Here is a 20,920-nt window from a genome sequence, read left to right as displayed (position 1 = left end):
ACAATCACACCTTTAATTGTGATTTGGACAACATCTGGCAACTGGACAAGACTGATTCTAACATTCGTAAAAAGCGATCCCACTTAACAACTTTCTTCTTTCTTTCTAGGTTCTAGTAACTTGCAATGATTTATAATTATTGTACAGGCAACCATTATTAAATTTAAAAACATGACATGAATTTGTAATCAAGCTCATGAGTAGATGTTCGTTCTAACGTACCTGCTCTTGCTGCGATGAGATGCGTCGTCCGATTGGTTTCCTTGCAGCTAAGAACCAGATTCTTGCCAATCTTGGCCCCCAGAGCCTTGGAATGGTAGAACTCACGGGTCCTCTCCATTGAGTAGTTAGTGGGGTACAGCCCACTGAACACAATCGTCGTACCCTCCAGTGTCTTGCTTTTCAGTTCTGGGACAATCTTGCGGATGTCTGGGGTCTCGGAAGCATCCTTCCTCAGGTAAGCCTCGTAGCGAGCATAGTACTCCCCGTGGATCCTTGCCAGCACTTCCTCCAAGTAGATTAAGTGATCGTCCTGGTCAATGTCGGGTTCTTCGTCATCCTCCTCTTCGTCCTCCATACTCTGGTCGAGCAGCTCCTCTCCCATGGTGACCCCAGATTGTTCACTATTCTGCGACTCCGTTTCTGCCTCTCTCTTGCCCGAGCAGCCATTTCCCAACTCCGGGTCGGGAAGAAGTACTCCTGAAGCCTCAGCAACATTCTCCAGGCTCTCCTCACCCTTGACTTTACCGTCCCCTGTCCTTGCCCCATTCCCATCACTGGCCTCCTGCATTGCTCCTTCTTGTTTGGACTTCCTGGATTGGCTAGACTTGCTCTCGCCTTCACTCTCTGAGGAGGGAGGCTTGTCTGTAATTAGGTCATTGTCATTGTCGCTGTCACTGGACAGGTCAAAGTCCAGGTTGTTGGCCTCATGGCTTGGCATAGATGAGTTTGTCCCTCCCTGTGGCTCTTTTGCCACCAGTGTCCTCTCCTTGCTCTCTTCCTTAACATTTGTTCTGTCAGCCACCTGAGATTCTGTTAACCCAACTGCAGACTCTCCCTCCCTCTCTGACCCTTTACCCTGGCCACGTTCCGCCTCCGCGACCTCTGCGGGATGTGTCCGTTCATTGGTTGGTATTCCCTGAGAAGATGAAGATGTCGTGGACTCCTCCTTCTTGACATTGCTGTGGTCCTTGGCCTTTTTCTTGGGGCCGTTATTCAGTTCATCAGCCCCAAGTGTCCCTGCTGGTTCCGTGTTGTCCGTGGGCCGGCTTTGCGCGCCTCCTGCTGGAACAAAACGAGGTAATCAAGTAGTGTACAAACCTATATGCATCAGAATTATGTCAAACTTGGCAGGGAATCACAGAAAAGTGAAAATCACATTTGCAGCAGAGGGTGTATACAACAGCTGCAAGCTTAAGGATGATGGTAAAAATCCAGGCCAATTTACGTCAGATTTACCCACTCGCACAAATTGAGTCATTTGAAGGCTTTGTTGGAACTTATCTGCTTATCTGGTTCATTTTAAGTGCTTACAGACTAACACAGACAGATGATGAAACACATTTTCAACTCGCTGGAAAAAAGGATTCTCTGTATGAGCATTATGTGCGATGTGCCGTCCAATTCTATTACAACATTAGAACAGACCGTTTCTAGGGTGCATCTGAGTTAAATAGGGTTTCATTATATTTACTAAGGGGCCGCACTGCGGTTTCGCATTTTCAACATGACAGTTTGGGTTCATTTATTATGTATGTAGCGAATCAAGTGACCATTTTATGAAATTAAAATGAGTTCTTCCATTTGTCTTTCCTCACTCTGCCCCTCATCAATTAGTTTGCAGGCATTTTGCAGTTACATGGAAGCAGTGAAGCCCTAACCTATCATATATAGATATTATAAATACTCTTATTATATATATATTATATATTATCAGAATATGAGTTTAAACATTGGGAAAAAGATGACTTAATGTTCACATCAAACATCCGAAAGAGGAAAACACTTGATCACAATAACTCTGACCATGGCTTCTGATGCCAGACAAGTATGTGTACAATAGATGAGATCAATGAGTTGACTGAACTGTTGGTGGCAATATTTTTCTAATGGTGAACACATCAAAATATTTAAAATTAAGAATCTACAGACAACTGCCAGTCTTCACATTTTCCACACCCTGCTGTCTGCTCTTCTCAGGGAGAACAGGGAGGTCCATTCATTCCCACAGTAGATCTGCTTCTTAAAATACAGCTCAATAGCATATAGCATGTAGTTGAAACGTGCTAAATAGTGCTAAAAATTCAAGTGCATGTTTGGAAGACACAATCTGCAAGTTTGATAAATGTACCATCAATACAAGATATATTTAGATATATTCAGGGCCATCACTTCACATGGCAGCTGTTCTAGTATAGGACCGGTACAAGCAGGAGCTACCAACTAATATTTGTGTGGCAGATTGAGAGTGGGAATTAAGGTGGAGCCCTACAAACACGTCTTAAGGAGACATGTTGGCTGGCCTTAAGGCAACTTCCCTTCATTTCCTTGTATATAGAACAAATGAGTCTGCCAGAATTCCCTTTGTGAGGTAACATCACAGAGGCACTTATTGTTGCAAAAGTACTGGAACCAGATCAGAGGCTCATGATTGTTTTGAAACAACAGGTGGCTTAGATTCATGATGAGGTTTTTGGATCGACCTGTATCCTCTCATCGTGTAATTGGCCTCAGTGATTGACAACGTGATTTCTACAGACAGGAAGGCCCTTTGTTTACCTCTCTGATGCAGCCCATCTTATTACCCATTTTGTGATCAATGAGTGCTAGTGTGTGCAGGAGTGAGGTGAATAATTTCCAGTGAGGTTAGATCAAGCCTTGCTATTTGTCGCTTGCTGCTTTGTATTAAGTTCAAGTAAACCTAATGAGAGAGCAGTGTGTTGTGTTTCAGCACTGTACCTTTTTTGGCTGTCTGAGCTTCCCGTGACCCTGGCGGCGCATTGATGTCACCCGTGCCCTGGAAGTAGATATATTTCTTCACAGTGATGAGGTTAGGTGCAAACTTCCATACGTCCTCTCGGTCATCAATTATGCAGACCATCGAATCGCCACAAGGGAAAAGATTCCTGTTACAAGCAAAAATGTTGGACAGAGGTTTAAAAATTCAAAACCAAATCAGGAAAAGCCTTAAGCCCTTTGCAGTACCTTTACATTTTTTTATTAAGAAAAGATTGAAAGACAATAATAGCTCTTCACTCACTGCTCATGCCAATGCCGACACAGAGAGCAGGTCCGTGATAGAAATGGTAATAAAAGCAGAAACTTTTAGGATGAACACACTGTTGCTAAAACTGCAGTGTCCTTCCACACACTTAGAAGAACATAAAACAAAACAGATTTCTGTCTGTACAGAAAGCGTACACATGATTGCTAAAGCTGTCATCTTCTCACAGCAGGCAATTCCTACCTAAGATTTCCAGTCTTAGAGAAAGGATCAATGCATTCATCTCTCGAAAGGATCCGATGAGAGAAAAGCTTCTTTTTAGGGTCCAGGAAACCTGAAAAAAAAAGGGTCAGTCAGTATTGTTTTGTACTTCCTTTAAGAATTACAGGTTGAATTTGCTGAACTGAAGCAAAATATGCAGGTTTACTAACAACCTTATTTCACTATCACTTCCAAAATAAGATAATTGCCACTTTCACTTCTTTCCGGGAAATGTACCTCTCATAACACGAAGGCTTAGAAGTAAATTTGAAAATAACAAATTTTGTGAACAGAAAAGAGAGGCTGGGGCTCTCCGAAAACACAACAAAAGCTCTGGATCGCAGTCTGTTCTATAACGGGCTGACCTGGATGCATCGGGGCCAGCAGTAAAAATCCAATTCAAACTGCATTAAACATTCATCATACAGCGGCCCAATAGAACTGGACCAAGGCTGCTGCTTTGATATACAGGGTGATAAAATACTGTACTCGGAATACTAAGAAGGGGGCATATAATCATGCAAGCAATACTTCAGTATAACCCCATATGTTGTCGTCTTCATTCATCAACTTGAAATATAGCAAAGTGGGGTGTTAAGACCGGTCAGTTAGCAGCCGAATACTGGCGCAACTAGACTGGAGGTGACAGATACTGTATGTTTCAGGTAGCAGCAAATAAGACCGGTGCCCAGACATCACTAGGAGGTTTTATTATGTTACAAAATAAAAAAATGCTGTCATCTGAATTTTAAAAGTCACCAAAAGCTGATTGAAAATGTTACAAAATACATAATAAATGCAACAAAAAAAAAAGGTGATTCAATATAACCTCTGCTTACACACAAAATAAGCAGACACTTCCCCCTTATGGACACAAAAAGGAAATACAAGCAGATGAGCAATTTCATCTTAATGAGACAACTATATATTGAGCCAACTGGCGCAAAGAGCTGTACCTGCGATAGTGTGTGCATAAAGTCGGCTCCCGAACGTGAAGACGTGTAACTCGTAGAGTTTGGCTATTTTCTCCAGGAATTCTTTGCAGTGCGGCCGTAGTCGTGTGTGGAGCATTGGCTCTCCTCGCCCCAGCTGGAATTGGAAAATCCCCTGTTGGAAAACAAAAGTCTTTACTGTGCTATCAGATTAAAAAGCCATAACAGTAAACAGACACATTTGTGAGAAAACAGGATAGTGTATCTAATCAACACGTCGTCTTTTCAATTGCAGCTTTGGGATTGCACTTTCATCATTCAGCTTCTGTGTATTGTAAAATCGGTCAACAGATGAATACCAATATGATGAACATTAGACCGACATAATACAGGAGGACACGATGAAATAAATGTTCACTGTCTGTACAAGGTTTCTGATGTGGTCAGATTCAGGAAACTCTTTCAGGTAAAGTGAAATAACAGATTCCCATGTTCTTGTTTACATTTCATGGCCAAAGACTCGTTCACTGCCCTTGTAATCTGTTAGCGTGTAACCAGTTACATTCACAAAAGTAAATGAGAATTTATATAGTATATTTCCTAGATCTCATTAATATTTCTTTACTTTTTCTTCTTTCTTTTTCTTTTCTCAACCTCTGTGTCTCCAAAATGCCTCACATCTGCATGCTCATTGTCATATAAAATGCTTTCTTCAATAACAATATTTTAAAAGGAAGTAAATGAGTATGTCAGAGTAAATCTATTTACACACACACACACACACACACACACACACACACACACACACACACACACAGACACACACACACAGACACACACAACAAACGGAAAACGTGTTCACCAAAACTATTTAATCAGAATCAAAAATGTATATACAGTATCTAAGAGGGGTCAGCGCAGGGCAGCCATGATAAGGCGCCCGTGGAGCAGTTTTGGGGGTTCGGTGCCTTGCTCAAGGGCACCGTGGCAGTCCCCTGAATGCAAACCGGCAACTCTCCAGCTGGCAAAACTGGGACCGCCGCTCTAGTGCAGCCATGAAAGTGTGGCATACTGGCATTAGATAGTACCTTTTTAGTGGACATGAGGCAGAGCTGTTCTGTGGTGTGGATCAGTGTCTGGTCGAGATCCACCATCAGGACCAGCTTCTTGTTCCGATGGAGTCTCTGCTGGTCCTCTCTGCCCAGCTGCTCCGCTTGCTGAAAGGAAACAATGATGGGACACGTTAGGGCAAAATCGGAGCCATTACCACGAGTGGAAAATTGCAAGATGGAGATGCACTCCACCAGCAGTTCAACACATTGAATCAAGCAGCATATTACCAACAAGTGTGTGTATCTGCACCACTCATTCATGAAACACGCATTCCATTTATGAATAATTTCCACGGATGTCAATTGCTTGGAGTCGATGCAGAAATGTATAGTTACTTGGCTTAACAACAAGGGGGCGGTTGTTCTTCTACCACAGTTTGACAACCAGTGACCTAGACTTTAATGACCTAAATATTCTATCATATTTTACTACAAATTCAGTGCAAGATATTGAAAGTGATTGTAATAGTGCTATAGAACTACATTAAATGCTGTTGTAATTTGTTTCTTATTTTTCCACAAACCTTTTAGCATGAAAGTGATTAAATAGCCGCAAACCAAATATAGCACAATCCAAATAATATCCTAGACAATACGCATGCGAGAGAGAGTAGTTCCAGTGTACACACAGCTGCCCTTCTAGCCTGGTCTTCCAGGTAGCTCCATTATATGGCTCACCTCTGAGCTGACCATCAATTCAGGAACACTGTGCACCATGGAGACTGTTGCTGTGGAGATGGGACTTTGCTGCTTCCCATTCGCACTCTGCAGCCTGAGAGTAAAAAAAAATGGAGTGGTGAGTGGGAGTTATGTGTATTTTGTGGTTTGTGTATCTTGTCGGTCCTTCAACACATTGTGACGGCGAAGAGAAGCAGCTTTCACAAAAAAGCTAATTGCGCTCGCAAAGGCATATCAGCAGTTGCCGGTTCATTGAGCTTTGCCTTCAAAAGCATTACTTCAGTGTTACTCACAGAAACAAGTTAAGTTACCGAACAGTTCAGCTGACTGCGACCAATTCTAAGCTACTTCATGATTTGTTAAATTATTCTTTGCTATCAAAATAATACCAGACAGATTTAGATACAACACCCTGCAGCAACTCCAGATACTTTTCAAACTATCAATACCTTTCTTCTCTCACTGAAAGCTACTTTCTACTGTTCAAGGTCAATTTTCAAATTTCAAGCATTAATTTACATCATATTGTTCAGGAGTCTAGCATTTGCATAGGGCGTGTTCCATTTCATTAACATGAAATTTTTATTTGCATTTCCAAATTAAAAATAATTGCTAGGAATCACCCTGGCAACCCCCAGTGACATCATGTGGTCACAGTTAAAACATAGAAAAACATGAGGGTGAATTGTAATCCAATTGTTTCACCAAGGTGTCAGATACAGGATTATTTTCTAAGCGTCGTGGAATTCTTATTTTGAAGGGCAAGCCACAGCCGTTTTTTTTATACTGCGTACTGATACTGATGATTTTTAAGGGGTTGGGGCAGGAGGGTCGGGGAGGAGGGGGAAGGAAGGTCAGGGGAGGTTTTGGATATTGGTGAGCACTGAGACGAAGGGGGTGAAGAACCAGGGGAAAGATGTAATGGGCGGGTCGACAACTTAAAGAGACTGTGACTTCAGGCAAGAAGCTGCACCATGACACAGATGACGAGCTTCCCTTCACATCTGTTAGAAGAGAATGAATGATATCAACGAAGAACGAGGAGGCTTGGCTTTCCTCAGCTTGTGTTCACTCGCGGCCTGTGAGCCAGCAGCATGGATGTCTTCACTGGAGGTGATGAGGAAAGCACCCCAAGTATACTCAACTCCCACAGTGCTCCCTCAACGTACTTGTAACACAATAACATTGCAATGCTTTGAATCAATACACACAGTAATTAATGTAGCCTGGGTTACGTTCCAGCTGGCAGCAACAAATCCTACAGACGCTGCAACTATTTATCAAAATGAAACCAAGGGGAGTGTGAACACTTAATTTATGACATGAGTGTTCTTATGTCCTTCTATGTGATCTCTAGTGCCACCTAAAGGTTTAAAATAATGGACTAACTCAAAACCGGTGTCAGTGATCATTAATGTTTTATTCTTAACTCCTCCTTTACTGAAAGATTTTACCACATATCAGATAACTGTACAGCATTTCCTGTATAACTTGTTACATTCTGGCACCGGCAAATTGCAAACATGGCAGCAAAACTATAAAACATGACACTATTAGAGTGAACAAGGAACAGAATCAGATTTCCTTACTGAGTTAGATCCTGGCCACATTCAGCGCATAATCCCTTCATTACTATGGGGTGACTGCATTCTTCTATTCTCATGATGACACCTCTGAAAAGAGAAAATACATTTGATTATAGATCATGGGGTTAACTTCAGCTGTACTACTACTCTTTTAAGCTACACAAAGAAACATACAGAAAAATACAGTGTCAAACCAGAATGCATTGGAATTTGGAGTTACACAAAATTATCTTGACTTTGATCATTTCAAAGGTGGGTCTTTCGATGTCATAACTTATAACTACACACTGACATTCAGATTCTTAAAGGAAGTCATATGTTTCACTGATCAATGGACTGTTTCTGGCACAAATGTGATGACAACTACTTCAGCTGTTTATGACAACAAAACACTTGTTTCTGTTCCTAATACAATTTCCTCTGTAGAAAGCCCAACACTAAGTTAAGGCATTTGAAATTGCCTCCCAATATAGATTATGTATGGTTCAATTACGGAATAACTGGTAAACACAAAGCTGTCATACTAAAGCAGCAAATATTTGACAGCAAAGTAAAAGTCACACTCCACACTCCACACACAAGCCATTATATTCATTACAAAAAAAGAAATAAGGAATTCATTGAGACATAACTTCTAAAAAGCAATATGTCAAAATATATATATTTCCAAAGTCAGTTTGGGTCATATTTCTCAAAGATTACTACAAATGTGCCTACACGTGTCGTTTGTTTTCAAAGTCCTGAGTTGGATCTTTGCTGCGCTAGCATGCACGCACACCCGGCTGCGTCAAAACATACACAATGACCACTGCTCACGTGATTTTGTCTTCAAAATAAAAGCGCCCAACTATCTGGCTCAGACAGAAAGCTTTAAGTAGGAGCCTGACAAATGTAGACTTCGATGATGGCAACTAAGGAAACTATTTCTATTTACTCGACGTCCTTTTACAAATATGTACGACTGTACCTTCGAGTATATAGGGGCTCGTTTCAGTACAAACCTGGTCGAAGCTAGAAAGTTTTATTATGAAAGTTCTGTCTGAACGTTTGTTTATTTTGGCTGGCTTGACGCAAATGCGACCAACTGGTGTGAGTGTTGGTTTCGGTTTGGCTAGCACACAAGCTAACGGTAACTTAGCACATAAACTTAGCTCTGTTAGCTTGCTAGCTAGCTACTGTAATCACGAGTGAACCAGTGGTTGAGCAACACTACGGCTGACAAGTTGCCTGTACCCCGAGCAGACAGGGGGGTATATCAGCTGACAGTAGCCCGCTATACCCGGCGGAATGACTCACCCTGGAGGTATGACTTGTCCGAGTTGACAACATAGCTCCTTGACTACTCCGCTCCGGTCCGATTTCACCTTCTTCTCGGGCAGCCTGGGTGCTTCTGCCCCCTTCTCCAGAGGTAAGGGAACACATAGAGCCAACACGGAGTCCACGTTAATAAGAGTCCCGGTTTTGACTTTCCACTCCAGAAGTCGTATGGGAAGAGATCCAGTTGGCCAACAGATATCAGCCACCTGCACCGCGGGGCCCTCCGTTGCTGCTGCTGCTGCCGCTGCAACACCGCCGCCGCCACCACCAGAATCTGCAGGAGGATCCTCCATTTGTTCTGCGCGCTCCAAAAATGTATGGCTGAGCAACAATCCGCTTAAAATATTTCCGCAGGGTGTCGCAGTGTCGCGTGTACCATTAAAACGCGCAACGCATCAGTTTCAAGCGGAATTACCATCAATGTGTTGCCGATTTAAACACGGCAGCTCTGGCCAGTCAGCTTGGTTCGCTCTTCCCGCCCGTAAACAGGAAAGTGCAACACTGCAGCGACGCGGCCCGCTACAACATCCGGTACAACGTCAAACCAGCCAACGCGTTATGGTCTGTAGTCATACGTATGTGAAACAACAACCGATTACACTCATATTTTAAAATAAAATCCTCAATTGAACGCCAAATGTTGCGTTGTATTAAAAAACACTTTTACTTAAAGTTTCACATACTATATTAATCCAATTGTTTTACCAAGGTTTCAGATACCGGATTATTTTTTAAGCGTCCTGGAATTCTTATTTTGAAGGGCAAGCCACAGCTGTTCCGGTTTTTTTTACTGCGTACTTCAGCTTAACTTGACCCTACCGTTTCTCGTGCACTCCCCTCTGTCACTACAAACAGGTAGTGAAACGGGCTCTAACTTAGTAACGCGACATCATACTAATAAGATGCAAACCATGTAATCGTTGCTAATTGCTGAACCCGTTTGCATATCATGGCGATTTATTTGTTTTCCTCCTGGCTGCAGCTTTCCATAAAGCTTTGGGGACCCTGGGAGCCAAGGACTACCTGATGTAATATGATGTAACATAGAAATAATACTCCTCATGTTGGTCTCATGTGTGTGGCATAATTAGAGAGAGTGCAGTGTGTGTATGTATGTACGTCAATACAACAAGCACCATTCCTCCAATGGCCTCCAAACTTGCCGGAAACATTGTTTAGAGAGCTGCTGCTTTTCATTTTTATTTCATTTTTTATTTGCATTAACATATATAGTAAGATGAATTGGAGACATGGCTGGAATTATGAATTATGTCACAGGTGTCAATGTCATCATTGACAGACACACTACTTAAGAATAATGAATGATGTCACGCGTATTAATAACATTGTGATGATGTCAAGGTTGAGATGCTATTTTGGAAAACAATGCTTGTGTGTGGGCCAATGTACCTGCATCAGCACAAGGAGCATCATCCAGTCACTACCAAACTTGCCAGAAACATTGTGTCAAGGTGTGGGACAGAAGGGTCATGCTGGGGTTGAGGCTGGGGTTAAGGGTCAATTTGTTAACAGTAACACTCTTCAGGGGGGACAAAGGAGGGAAGGTGGGGTTAGGGGTAATGGGAAGGGGGGGGTGAAATTTGGCTGGCACAAATGACCTTGTGAGGTGTGTCCATTCTGTCAAAAACAATACAGATATTTGCTACTGTTGTCATGTTTGTATAAATGTAAAATATTGAATCAACACATTAAAAACTGAATTCTGAGTGGCTTTCAACATACTTCTCAGTATTAACAGTATTTCTTCCTTTCTCTGAAGAATAAATGATGATTGGATTTTGGGAGTAGTTTCAACATGTTGCTTTTTAAGTTGAATTTAGTCGAAAATAAGTTACTAATTACACTTTTACCTGGATCCAAAAAGGCTACACTTTAACTCCACTTCACTCCACAGAGCTTAAAGTAAAGTCTATCCTGCACTCTTTGGATGATTACTCACCTACTTTAAGGAAACCTTTTTTTATCATTGTAGGTCAGAACAAAATTACGTGTGGTACCACAATATCACAATTGAGAGCAAAATGATTTCTTAATAAAATAGATTAAAGGAATGAGGAGGGTCCAGAGAGAGTATTTGAGATGGTGTGGTGTTCAACTATACTTTAAAGAGGTCCAGTCAGAGAAACGTTGTTGAAGCAAAGGTCCAGAAGATCATAATATCGAACTATTCAGTGTTATGTATATTTAAGTAGCCTAGTGTCTGTGCATGTAATCAATAACTGACTATCAAATCAAATTGATTCAGTACGATTCAAAAACCTTTTGACAATATTTATTGTCACATAACATAGAAATGAACATATATGTATGACTGCAGATACAGTATGGACAATGTTCTCTTCTCAAAGTCTTCTCTAAATAAAAGTAGGGCTGCATTTCAAAATAAGAGTTAATACTGTAAGTTAAATGTGAAAATTGTGCATGTTCAAATAAAGTCCTTAACTCCAGAAGAAATTAAATAAAGGGAACAAAAGCTTGAATTTCCATTTTTCTCTTTCACATCTTGACTCAACAGTCTCAACCAATTTTACAGATAATAAATCTCAACACATCGTAACAATTGAAGAGTTTTAGAGTATCACTTTCTTCCCCTCTCATCTCCCACTCCCCCACTTTTTTCAAGCTTGTCCTGCCAGGATTTTTTAAACAAAGCTGGGCTTGAATGGAGTCAGGGCCATTCTCATACACATGTGGAGGTGCTCATTGGTGAGCCTGGAACAATATTTAGTTTTGATTATGTTACATTGTGAAGAAAGTTGCCTCGAAGTTGAATGTAGAGCCAAACATGGTTAAGATGTACTTTCCTCAGACCTGGGAAAGCTGTCTCAAAGACTCTTTGGAGCCAGAATGTGGAAGGGTCAGTTCTTACAAACTGTTCTTTCAGGGCCAAATCTGCTTAGAGAGGCCCAGCATTTACCTATTTAAAGTGCTGTGGGACTTCTATTGAAAATCCCCTGACATCTGTGATTAGAACTGGGTTCATCAGGACCTAAACCTCACGCCACAAATATAGCTTCTTCCCCTCCGCAGTGGGCCTCATCAACAAGGCCCGGGCCACCCACTGACTGAATAATCTTGCACATTTTGCCCTAGGTGTACAGTTATTCTATTAAAATACATATAGTTATATTGTACATACTCCACTCTCCATTTTAAATTGATAAGCTCTTTCATTTTATTCTAGATAGTGCTGTAAAATAACTGTGATTTATGCTTATGTTAGGGAGGCAGTGGCTCAGTGGGTAGTGCTTCCGCTTTGGAACTGGAGGGTTGCCGGTTTGAGCCCCTGCCGAGGTGCCCCTGAGCAAGGTACTGAACCCTCAATTGCTCCCCCCTCTGCGAAGGGGGGTAATGTAATGTAAGTTGCTTTGGATAAAAGCGTCTGCCAAATGATTGTAATGTTATTATCTTATACATATTTATATACATAAAATATAAAATGCATTTATGGGAAAGTACTGACTTTTGAGTGTGACTGTAATTTATGTGCTCAGCGATAACAAAACTTACCAGACGAGTTTGACAACATGACACTCGCTGTCCGTGGTGCTGAACATCGTGGCATGAGGAAACTGCCACAAGTGCTTCAAAGGCACAAATACAACAGGTAGCTTAAACCGATTATCAGGAAATATGTAAATATAATATGCATTTAAGAAACAACATACAAGTGCTCGTTTCGCTTTGTTGTGGTGCTTGATTACTTTTAAATCGTGCGTCATGTTGAATGATCTGAAATGACCAAGCTTCAAATGGAATCACACATAGATAGCATCGTTTAATATCAAAAGGCACCCCAATCAATTCTTTATCTGCATGTGGATCTTTTTTCACAGGGTCAGCTAAGAACTAACGACTCATTACTAATCACAGGAAACATAAAACCTTTTTCACATATCACACGTTGTATCCGTTTGTTTTTTTGTATTTTACCTTACTTTGCATTTTAATCTTGATTTTTGTATTTATTTTCCTTTCTTTATTCTATCTATCTTTAATTATTGTTTTATTTAATGTATTTTTAGGACTGCTTAATCTTTTCTCTTACTGTACATATTACCATACTCTAAACATATGTGCTCTCTCTTTCTGTTTTTATTATGTTGCCACGTTTTAATTTGACTTTAATTGTCTTTTCTCTTCTATTGTTCTTGTGGTATTTTAATCATCTATTGTACTCTACCTAGCATTTGTGTGTGAAAGGTGCTACACAAATAAAGTTTGATGATTGCTGAAGCAGGCACAAAACTGATTGCATTTTAAAAGCCTAATTATGAGTTGGTGATAAAGCAAAGCGTCTTCTGGGTGTGTACATCCGTGACCATGGGGATCGGTGCTTTCTTGCTTCCACCAGGGAGTTGCGAGCGCCCCCCACAGTTGTATAATCTGTGACCTCCCTTGAGGAGCGCCATCTAAAGCGCTGGGTGCAACTTCATCCGGTACGTAATGAGAAAGTGCCGACATAACAACGATATCTACGGCTCTACGTGGATCACCGTGTTTTTACTACGGTGTGCTGTTTGTTTATTCCAACGAGCACCTGAACGCAGCATTTATATCAGACAACAATCTGGAACATTGGACGCAAGAAAAAACGATTCAATATATACTGTATTGCCGGTGCGAAATTTACAAGTCACATTCACATTTATAAGTACTGTCTCCAAATGAAACAAGTAGGCAAACACAAATAAAGCGACTCGTCAAAACTATGTTGTAGTGGCAAGGACAATTTAAGCGAAGCCGGAAGTACACAACCGGGGTTACTCTCACTTCCGCCTGTCACTGCCTCCTAAAGTTATGCCGGCTGGTGATTGTTGATGAAGCGTAGGCGGTCTGAGTAGAGGAATTTTCAGGCTTTACGAAATATAGTTTGACTAACTGTAACGTGTTGGAAGCGGCGTGATATTACGAACCCGGATAGCATGACGTTGGAAACCTCCAGAGTGGTAAATATAATATCTTTGTGTTATTTGAAGCTAGGTTGTAGCATTAGCCATTGCTGGCTAATTGCAGCTAACTGTAATTAGTTTGATAATTTAAGCATCAGGCATCTCTAGCTGTCCTGATATAGCGGAGGCTTTTGGCAACTACTTCAAATTGTAAATGAAAAAAATATGTCCTAAACTCGACTTTTAAAGGAATGTGATTGGTCAATATATGAATTAAAGTTGTATTGCTGTTATATTTGGTAGCTTTTCATGAAGTTGACGAGCCTTCTTGTGTGTAAACACTGTGGAGGTATTGATTAGTAGATTAAACGTAAACAAGAGCATTGTCTCGTCACCAGTTCTCCTTGGTAACCGCCTTTGCGACAAGAAAGAGGCGTGAGGGAAGGAAAGTGTGTTCAGCATTATGGCAGAGAGAGAGTTTGTGTGATATTTCTGTCCTCAGGTCCCTGACATCGCTGCTATCTCTGCATCAATTTGTCAGCAGTGGAGACATTTTGTCCCTCACAGGCAGACAGGGAATCAAAACATCATGGAGTATAGGCTCTTAGCGACCTTGATGTAGACCCCCACCTCCCCCAACATACAACCACACCCACGCATGTTGTTATCTAAACATTATTCCTGTTTAACCCTATTTAACCAACTTGCTAATCAGATTCAGCTCAGTGTGTGACAATGACTTTGTAAATTAGGCCTTTGTGGCTGCAGGGGGAGTGGTGCAATGTGGCATAATAGATTACTTATAAAGTCTGTGTTTGTGGTAAAGACTTGTAACTTAAACTTGTAACCCAACGACTAACTGACTGTCAGACTTTACAAGTGGGAAAGAGATGCATAACCAAAGTGTGTGTTCTGTCTGCAAGAATGTAAACGTTGCAGTGAATATGAGTAATGACATAATTGTAAAGGTTTGGTGATTGGGCAATAGTCAGGAAGTAGAGGTGTATTTAGAGGGGTCAACGCAGGGCCCATGGAGCAGTTTTGGGGGTCCGGTGCCTTGCTCAAGGGCACCTCGGCACTGCCCTGGAGGCAAACTGGAAACGCTCCAGCTGCACAAAACATGACAGATGTTAAAGACAAATACAAATGAGCAGCGTTTCCATCAAATGACGTCGCGCAATAAAGTCATCTTTTTCCTCATCCGGCAATTTTAAATTGATAAGGAAAAGATGTTTCAACCGTCTGTTCCGTGATCTAGTCAGTAGGTTGACATGATGTTGTAAGAAGACTTTTAAGCACATTAACCATGTTACTGTAACCTCAACTGTTATTATCAGAGCCTCGTCAATGAACCAGAGGTCATTGTCCCAATATTTTCCGTCCATCTAGTAAGAAGAGAAAATAACTTGCAACGTGCTCGTCATGGTTTCCACTTCTATCCTCCTCCTGCTCTTGGATCATTGTTTTACTTGCATAGTTGTAGCTGCATTTTGTCCTATTAAAGTCATGAAAACCCCACTCTCCTCTCCAGCCCTTAATAATCTTGATAAGCGGATATATTATTACAATTTAGCCATTTGTGACCACTTGCAGCCGGAGCCAAAACAACAGTGGGAACAGTAGAAACTCTCCTCCGCTAGAGAAGATCCCCAAAAAAAGTCATAGTCATAGAGAATTCTATTGGAGTCCATTTGTTTTGTATTCTTATCAAACTTCTCTTCTTTTGCTTAGTTCAGGTTGTGTCTGCATCACATGGCTCTGCTCCGTAGATCGCCACACTGTAGCTCACCGCTCCAGTCAACCAGGACCTTCAGTTCACTCAGGTACCGACGTTTCCCACACTCTCACATCACACCGTATCTTCTCTGCCAATTGTCTGGAGTAAATTGGATTGTTTCTGCTCTTTTAGGGAAGGGAAGCGCAGAGGCGTGTTATGGAAAACACTTGTCGGCATCTCAGTTGGTGTGCCGGTAGCTGTGGGGGTCCGATATGCTGTGTCCGAACCACGAGAGAGGAGGAAGATGAGAATTGTGACTGAAGGATTCAGTCGCTTCTGCAGGTTTGTTGATATCAAACATCCTTCACTCAAAGCTTGTAGCTTCTCAGTCTTGCTCCTCCAGTTCTAAACCTCTACATGTTTTCCATCTCACCCAGCTCTACACACATGATTAGTGGATTAGCTAAATCAGTTGTGGAATCCGTCTCACATGCTGTCCATGTGAGTGTTAGTGTTGTGGTTGGATTCTAACATACGCTGCTTTTTCCACAACAAGCGTTTCCACTGTTGGCTGTATAAGCTGGTGTCTCACTTCCTGCTGTGGGACAACAACCCTAAATGTCCCTGCATGGTCAATGGCATCTGTCCCAAGAACTTAACCCCAACAACCTTCTGTCCGGAGACACGACTGACCCACAATGGACATGGCCACCCTGAGTACACAAGACCCAAAGAGGGTCACAGCATTGAGAAGGACACCTTTGTTTTTGTTTTTGTTTGTGTCGTATCTTACAACGTTTGGGTCCTTCTCAGAATTCTAAATGAATGAATGAACATGGTTTACAAATGCAGACCTGACTGTATCACCTCTGTGTCCTCAGGTCTCTCTCAGTCGGACTCTTTATCTCTGTGGATTACTGGTGGACCACTAACGTGTCTCTTCGTGGCCTTGACGAGGTAGGTTCCATGAGGGGGGAGATCACTCGCACTCACGCCACTTCCTTTTTATGGCACAGTGTTAGTGTTGCTTTCAAGGCCGTGTGGACAATCATGTTGCGCTCCTGTCCTGCCCTGCCAGAGCAGCCAACCCTACGTGGCTGAGATGTCAGCGTGCCACCAGAGGGCAGCAGACTTCATGGTGGAAGGAGCGGTGAAGAATGGGGGCATATACGTCAAACTTGGACAAGGTTTGTGCTCCTTCAACCACCTTCTTCCCCCAGAGTACATTCGCACCTTGCAGGTCCTGGAAGATAAGGCCTTGAACAGAAGGTCAAATGAGGTGAGATCTACATTGGCAACAGGCCAGAACAAAAAAAGGCTGTTTTATCCCGAAAGGATGAGTGGAAAGTTCTCAGATTGGATTTGTGTCACTCAGGTGGATTCTCTCTTCCAAGAAGACTTCAACAAAACCCCAAACCAGCTTTTTAAAAAGTTTGACTACCAGCCCATAGCTGCCGCCAGCCTGGCCCAGGTTCATAAGGCCGAACTGTTTGATGGATCTCCGGTGGCTGTAAAGGTGAGTGCTGCTCTCGGAAGCCTTCAGAGACCTTATTGCCCCCACCTGAATACATTTTGCAACTTAACTGACTCTTGATGGTTGAAATGTGACTATTTGAGGAGGGAACATCCATTCCCTCGATCAGAAAAAAGGTTTAACATCCATCAAAGTCCCACTTTTGTTAAACCCTTGGTCCTCTTCTTCCCACAGGTGCAGTACATTGACCTCAGGGATCGGTTTGACGGTGACATCAGGACTTTGGAGATCCTGCTCGATATCGTTAAGTTCATGCACCCCAGTTTTGGATTTCGATGGGTCCTCAAGGTCAGATTCAGAACCGGCTCGCATTTATGGCTTAGTATACAACACAAATAAGAGCGGAAAGGTGACGGTTGTTTTGTTTTCCTCTTCATCTCTAGGACCTGAAGGGGACGTTAGCGCAGGAGCTGGACTTTGAGAACGAAGCCAGGAACTCTGAGAGGTGCGCCGAGGAGCTGAAACACTTCGATTTCCTTTACGTACCTAAAGTCTTCTGGGAGCAGACGAGTAAGGTGAGGCTCGTATCCACGACGCACAAAATCTGCACTTCCTCCCTCGGCTAAAGCGTTTTCATGTCTTCTCCTCAATTCAAAGAGAGTGTTGACAGCAGAGTTTTGCGACGGGTGCAAAATCAACAACGTGGAAGAAATTAAAAGACAAGGACTGAGTTTAAAAGATGTAAGTTGGTTCGCGCTACACAATAAATCCGTCTTCTTCATCATAGATGTAATGATGGAACGTCCTGATGAATAAATTTGCCTTTCAGACTGCGGACAAACTGATACGGACATTTGCTGAACAAATATTCTACACCGGCTTCATCCATGCTGACCCCCATCCTGGCAACGGTGGGTACTCTCTCTCTGTGTGTGTGTGTGTGTGTGTGTGTGTGTGTGTGTGTGTGTGTGTGTGTGTGTGTGTGTGTGTGTGTGTGTGTGTGTGTGTGTGTGTGTGTGTGTGTGTGTGTGTGTGTGTGTGTGTGTGTGTGTGTGTGTGTGTGTGTGTGTGTGTGTGTGTGTGTGTGTGTGTGTGTGTGGATCCTGCAACATTTCTAAAGCTTCACAAATTCAGCATTCCACTCTCTGATACTTTTCTTTTTAAAATAAATCCTCTTGTGTGTGTGCAGTTCTAGTGAGACGAGGTCCAGACAACAAGACACAACTGGTGCTCCTGGACCACGGGCTGTACGAATACCTCAGTCAAGAGTAAGATGTGTTACTTGAGTCATTAAGGAAAGAGCATTCCAAATGATAAAGATGTTTAGATGCAGACACACACACACCCTTTACCTTTTAAACCCCGTCTTTCAAACAGGGACAGAGTATCCCTGTGCAAACTGTGGAGATCTATCATCCTTCGAGATGAGGCGGCAATGAAGGAGCACTCCAACGCCCTGGGAGTAAAACGTGAGGACACACACAGGATTTACTGCCCCCTTGTGTTTAGCATTGTCACCGTGTTTCCCTGCCACAGTCAAGTCATGCAGGTTACACACATTTGAAACGCAGAAAATCCGCACTGACCGCTCAATCTGCTCCACTCTGCAGAGTATTTCCTCTTCTGCGAGATGCTGCTGCAGCGGCCCATCAACATGCAGGAGCTGGGCCTGTCCAACATCCTGAGCCGAGAGGAGACGACCTACATGCGGCAAATGGCCCTGCAACGCTTTGAGAACATCATGCAGGTGCTGAAATCCATGCCCAGGCCCATGCTGCTCGTCTTCCGTAACATCAACACCGTTCGAAGCATCAACATCACGCTAGGAGCGCCAGTGGACCGCTACTTTGTCATGGCCAAGAGGTTAGTGGGACAAATATAGACTGGAAAGCTGATTGGCCATTTTGTTTACTGTGTGAAGATAAAGGCTTTAGGGATTAGCTTTATCTATCTTTCTACGTCACCCCCACAAATTAGAAAAACTCATTTATTATACCACAGTCCTTGCCCTCAATCCATCTTATTTGCTCCGCCTTTAGTGCAGTGCGAGGCTGGGGCAAGATTCAGTCAGAGAGTGCAGGGATGTTGCCCAAGCTCTGGTTCTTCCGCTGGATACGGACAACGTGGGAGAGTGTCAAGTTTTGGGCGGCTTTGAGGTAAGGAGCGTTTTGGTTAATAGCTCTTGTTTTGCGTCTGAAGCCGTGACAAATGAATGATCTGAATGATTGACAGGTCAGAGATGGCCATGATGAGTGTGACACGTTCGGCCCTGAACGTGCTGTCTTACTTTGGCGTGGTGTCTCTGGATGAGGACATGTACAACTACCTGAGCTAAAACATGCTGCTCTCCTTCCGTCGCAAAGGACCAAAGTAAGGACCTGAACCCAACCCACACACAAACAAGTTCATACAAGTCAACAGAGTCATTGTTTTGAAAGTTATAAGTAAGTCTCTAGTCTTGGCACTCAAGCCCTAAAGTCACTAATGTACCCTTCACTGAATTCAAGGATAATTTTAACCATAGTAACAGCAAATATACCTCAAAAATTTGTGTTTTTGACACCAGATTAAAAAACATTCGCCAGGTGAATAATTGAAATTTTGAACGTAACTATCTATGGTGTCATCTTTTGTAGAGCATCTACCCGGGCCGCACTGTGGAACACTCCTCCTGCCTGTGCGACGTGATTGGCTGCAATTGGTAGTTCGGTTTCGAGGACAGAGTTGAATCACCGCACACAAACACACACTTTATATTACTTTATATTTATCTTTGGCCGTGTTGAGACAACAGTCCAAGGTCCAAAGTCATCAAATTTGTAACTCAAGCCCGACTCCAGTCCGCTTTATGTGACTAGAGTCCACAACTCTGCAAATGGAACAGCCCTAAGCCGATTTCTATTACTACAGTAGTTCAAACTCTGCTACTAATGGTGCTATGCGTGTGTGTGTGCGTTGTTCTGCACCCGCTTCACAACCCGCACTGTGGAATCAGGCTTCGTCTCTGGAAATTAAGTTTACAGTACTGTCAAATTAACAAAAGGTTTCATAACATAACAGCATATTTTAGTCTTTTAAAATGGAGTCAATTACCATACTTTTCTATAATCATGTTTTGCTTTGTTATGACCTAGTAAAGCAAATCATTGTGGATTTATATCATTTTTTATAGACAATATTGCAAGATTTGTAGCAGATGTATCACTCAGACATAAGGTGGATCAAACTTGATGTATAATGTTGCCTTATCTAGAAGGAAGCGACACATTGTTGTCAGTTTCTCCATCTAATTTCATCTTCAAAGGTTTTTAGTTCAACAGCAAGTAGCTGTAGCAATGATCTTTTTTCAGGGTTTCTCCTCAACATTTCAAGTTCAGCTTTAATCATAGCTAAGAAGAGTTGGAAAATGAAAAGTAGCTTTGTTTATCACTATAATTTATTTTAAAAGAATTATTTAACAATCGTTTAAGTAATTCCAGCCTTATTTTAGTTTAATGGAAGGAGGTGGTTGCTTTGCGCTGATGTTTTTAATGTTTTTACAGAGACTAGGTGCAATGGAGCTTAGTATTTAAACTATTTTAACATGTTAATAAAATCTCCTACCTCCTTTTTGTGGTATTCATCACTCTTCTGTCACTTTGAGTTTGTTTAAGCCAAATAAAAAAACACTCAAGCTTTTTTGAAATTGTTTTTTTAATTATTTTGTA

General features: G+C 42.1%; 2 protein-coding genes across 6 annotated transcripts in view; one reads left to right on the top strand and one right to left on the bottom strand.

Moving 5' to 3' along the window:
• ctdp1 (CTD (carboxy-terminal domain, RNA polymerase II, polypeptide A) phosphatase, subunit 1) overlaps nt 1-9,721 on the bottom strand; it is a 58,489-nt gene extending 48,768 nt beyond the window's left edge. For 2 of the 3 annotated variants that reach the window (XM_076157169.1, XM_076157170.1), the window contains exons 1-8: nt 9,089-9,721; nt 7,796-7,879; nt 6,207-6,300; nt 5,505-5,633; nt 4,441-4,591; nt 3,467-3,557; nt 2,959-3,125; nt 223-1,281 (exon numbers count right to left, since the gene is read on the bottom strand). In XM_076157169.1, coding sequence (XP_076013284.1) covers nt 223-1,281; nt 2,959-3,125; nt 3,467-3,557; nt 4,441-4,591; nt 5,505-5,633; nt 6,207-6,300; nt 7,796-7,879; nt 9,089-9,402 — 2,089 coding nt within the window. In that variant the 5' untranslated portion in view covers nt 9,403-9,721. The remainder of the gene's footprint in view (nt 1-222; nt 1,282-2,958; nt 3,126-3,466; nt 3,558-4,440; nt 4,592-5,504; nt 5,634-6,206; nt 6,301-7,795; nt 7,880-9,088) is intronic. The other variant, XM_076157168.1, reaches the window with a different exon arrangement.
• A 4,198-nt stretch (nt 9,722-13,919) lies between these two features.
• On the top strand, nt 13,920-20,851 carry adck5 (aarF domain containing kinase 5). Of its 3 annotated transcripts, XM_076157121.1 has the most exons (16): nt 13,920-14,079; nt 15,754-15,845; nt 15,932-16,081; nt 16,621-16,696; nt 16,818-17,018; nt 17,115-17,255; nt 17,448-17,561; nt 17,657-17,788; nt 17,871-17,954; nt 18,043-18,124; nt 18,403-18,481; nt 18,591-18,682; nt 18,824-19,076; nt 19,253-19,369; nt 19,446-19,583; nt 19,850-20,851. In XM_076157121.1, exons 1-15 carry the CDS (start codon nt 14,056-14,058, stop codon nt 19,546-19,548), a joined length of 1,740 nt encoding a protein of 579 aa, XP_076013236.1. In that variant the 5' UTR covers nt 13,920-14,055; the 3' UTR covers nt 19,549-19,583; nt 19,850-20,851. The 3 variants fall into 3 exon arrangements, with proteins under 3 accessions (XP_076013236.1, XP_076013235.1, XP_076013234.1); XM_076157120.1 differs by having other exon boundaries at nt 15,759-15,845; nt 16,818-17,255; XM_076157119.1 differs by having other exon boundaries at nt 16,818-17,255.
• The last annotated feature ends 69 nt before the right edge of the window (nt 20,852-20,920 follow it).

This window comes from Genypterus blacodes, unplaced genomic scaffold, assembly GCF_046128005.1.
Source record: "Genypterus blacodes isolate CSIRO-AG114 ecotype Tasmania unplaced genomic scaffold, CSIRO-AGI_Gbla_v1 ptg000072l_1, whole genome shotgun sequence".
In the NCBI taxonomy this organism is placed as follows: domain Eukaryota; kingdom Metazoa; phylum Chordata; class Actinopteri; order Ophidiiformes; family Ophidiidae; genus Genypterus; species Genypterus blacodes.
This window is presented reverse-complemented; position numbering and strand designations above follow the sequence as displayed.

What these genes read in the sequence shown, in the direction of transcription:
- adck5 (XM_076157119.1), top strand. Translation starts at nt 14,056, where the DNA reads ATGACGTTGGAAACCTCCAGAGTG. An exon ending in TGACCCCCATCCTGGCAACG is followed by an intron (nt 18,125 to 18,402) that starts GTGGGTACTCTC and finishes GTGTGTGTGCAG; the next exon opens with TTCTAGTGAGACGAGGTCCA. An exon ending in CAACGCCCTGGGAGTAAAAC is followed by an intron (nt 18,683 to 18,823) that starts GTGAGGACACAC and finishes TCCACTCTGCAG; the next exon opens with AGTATTTCCTCTTCTGCGAG.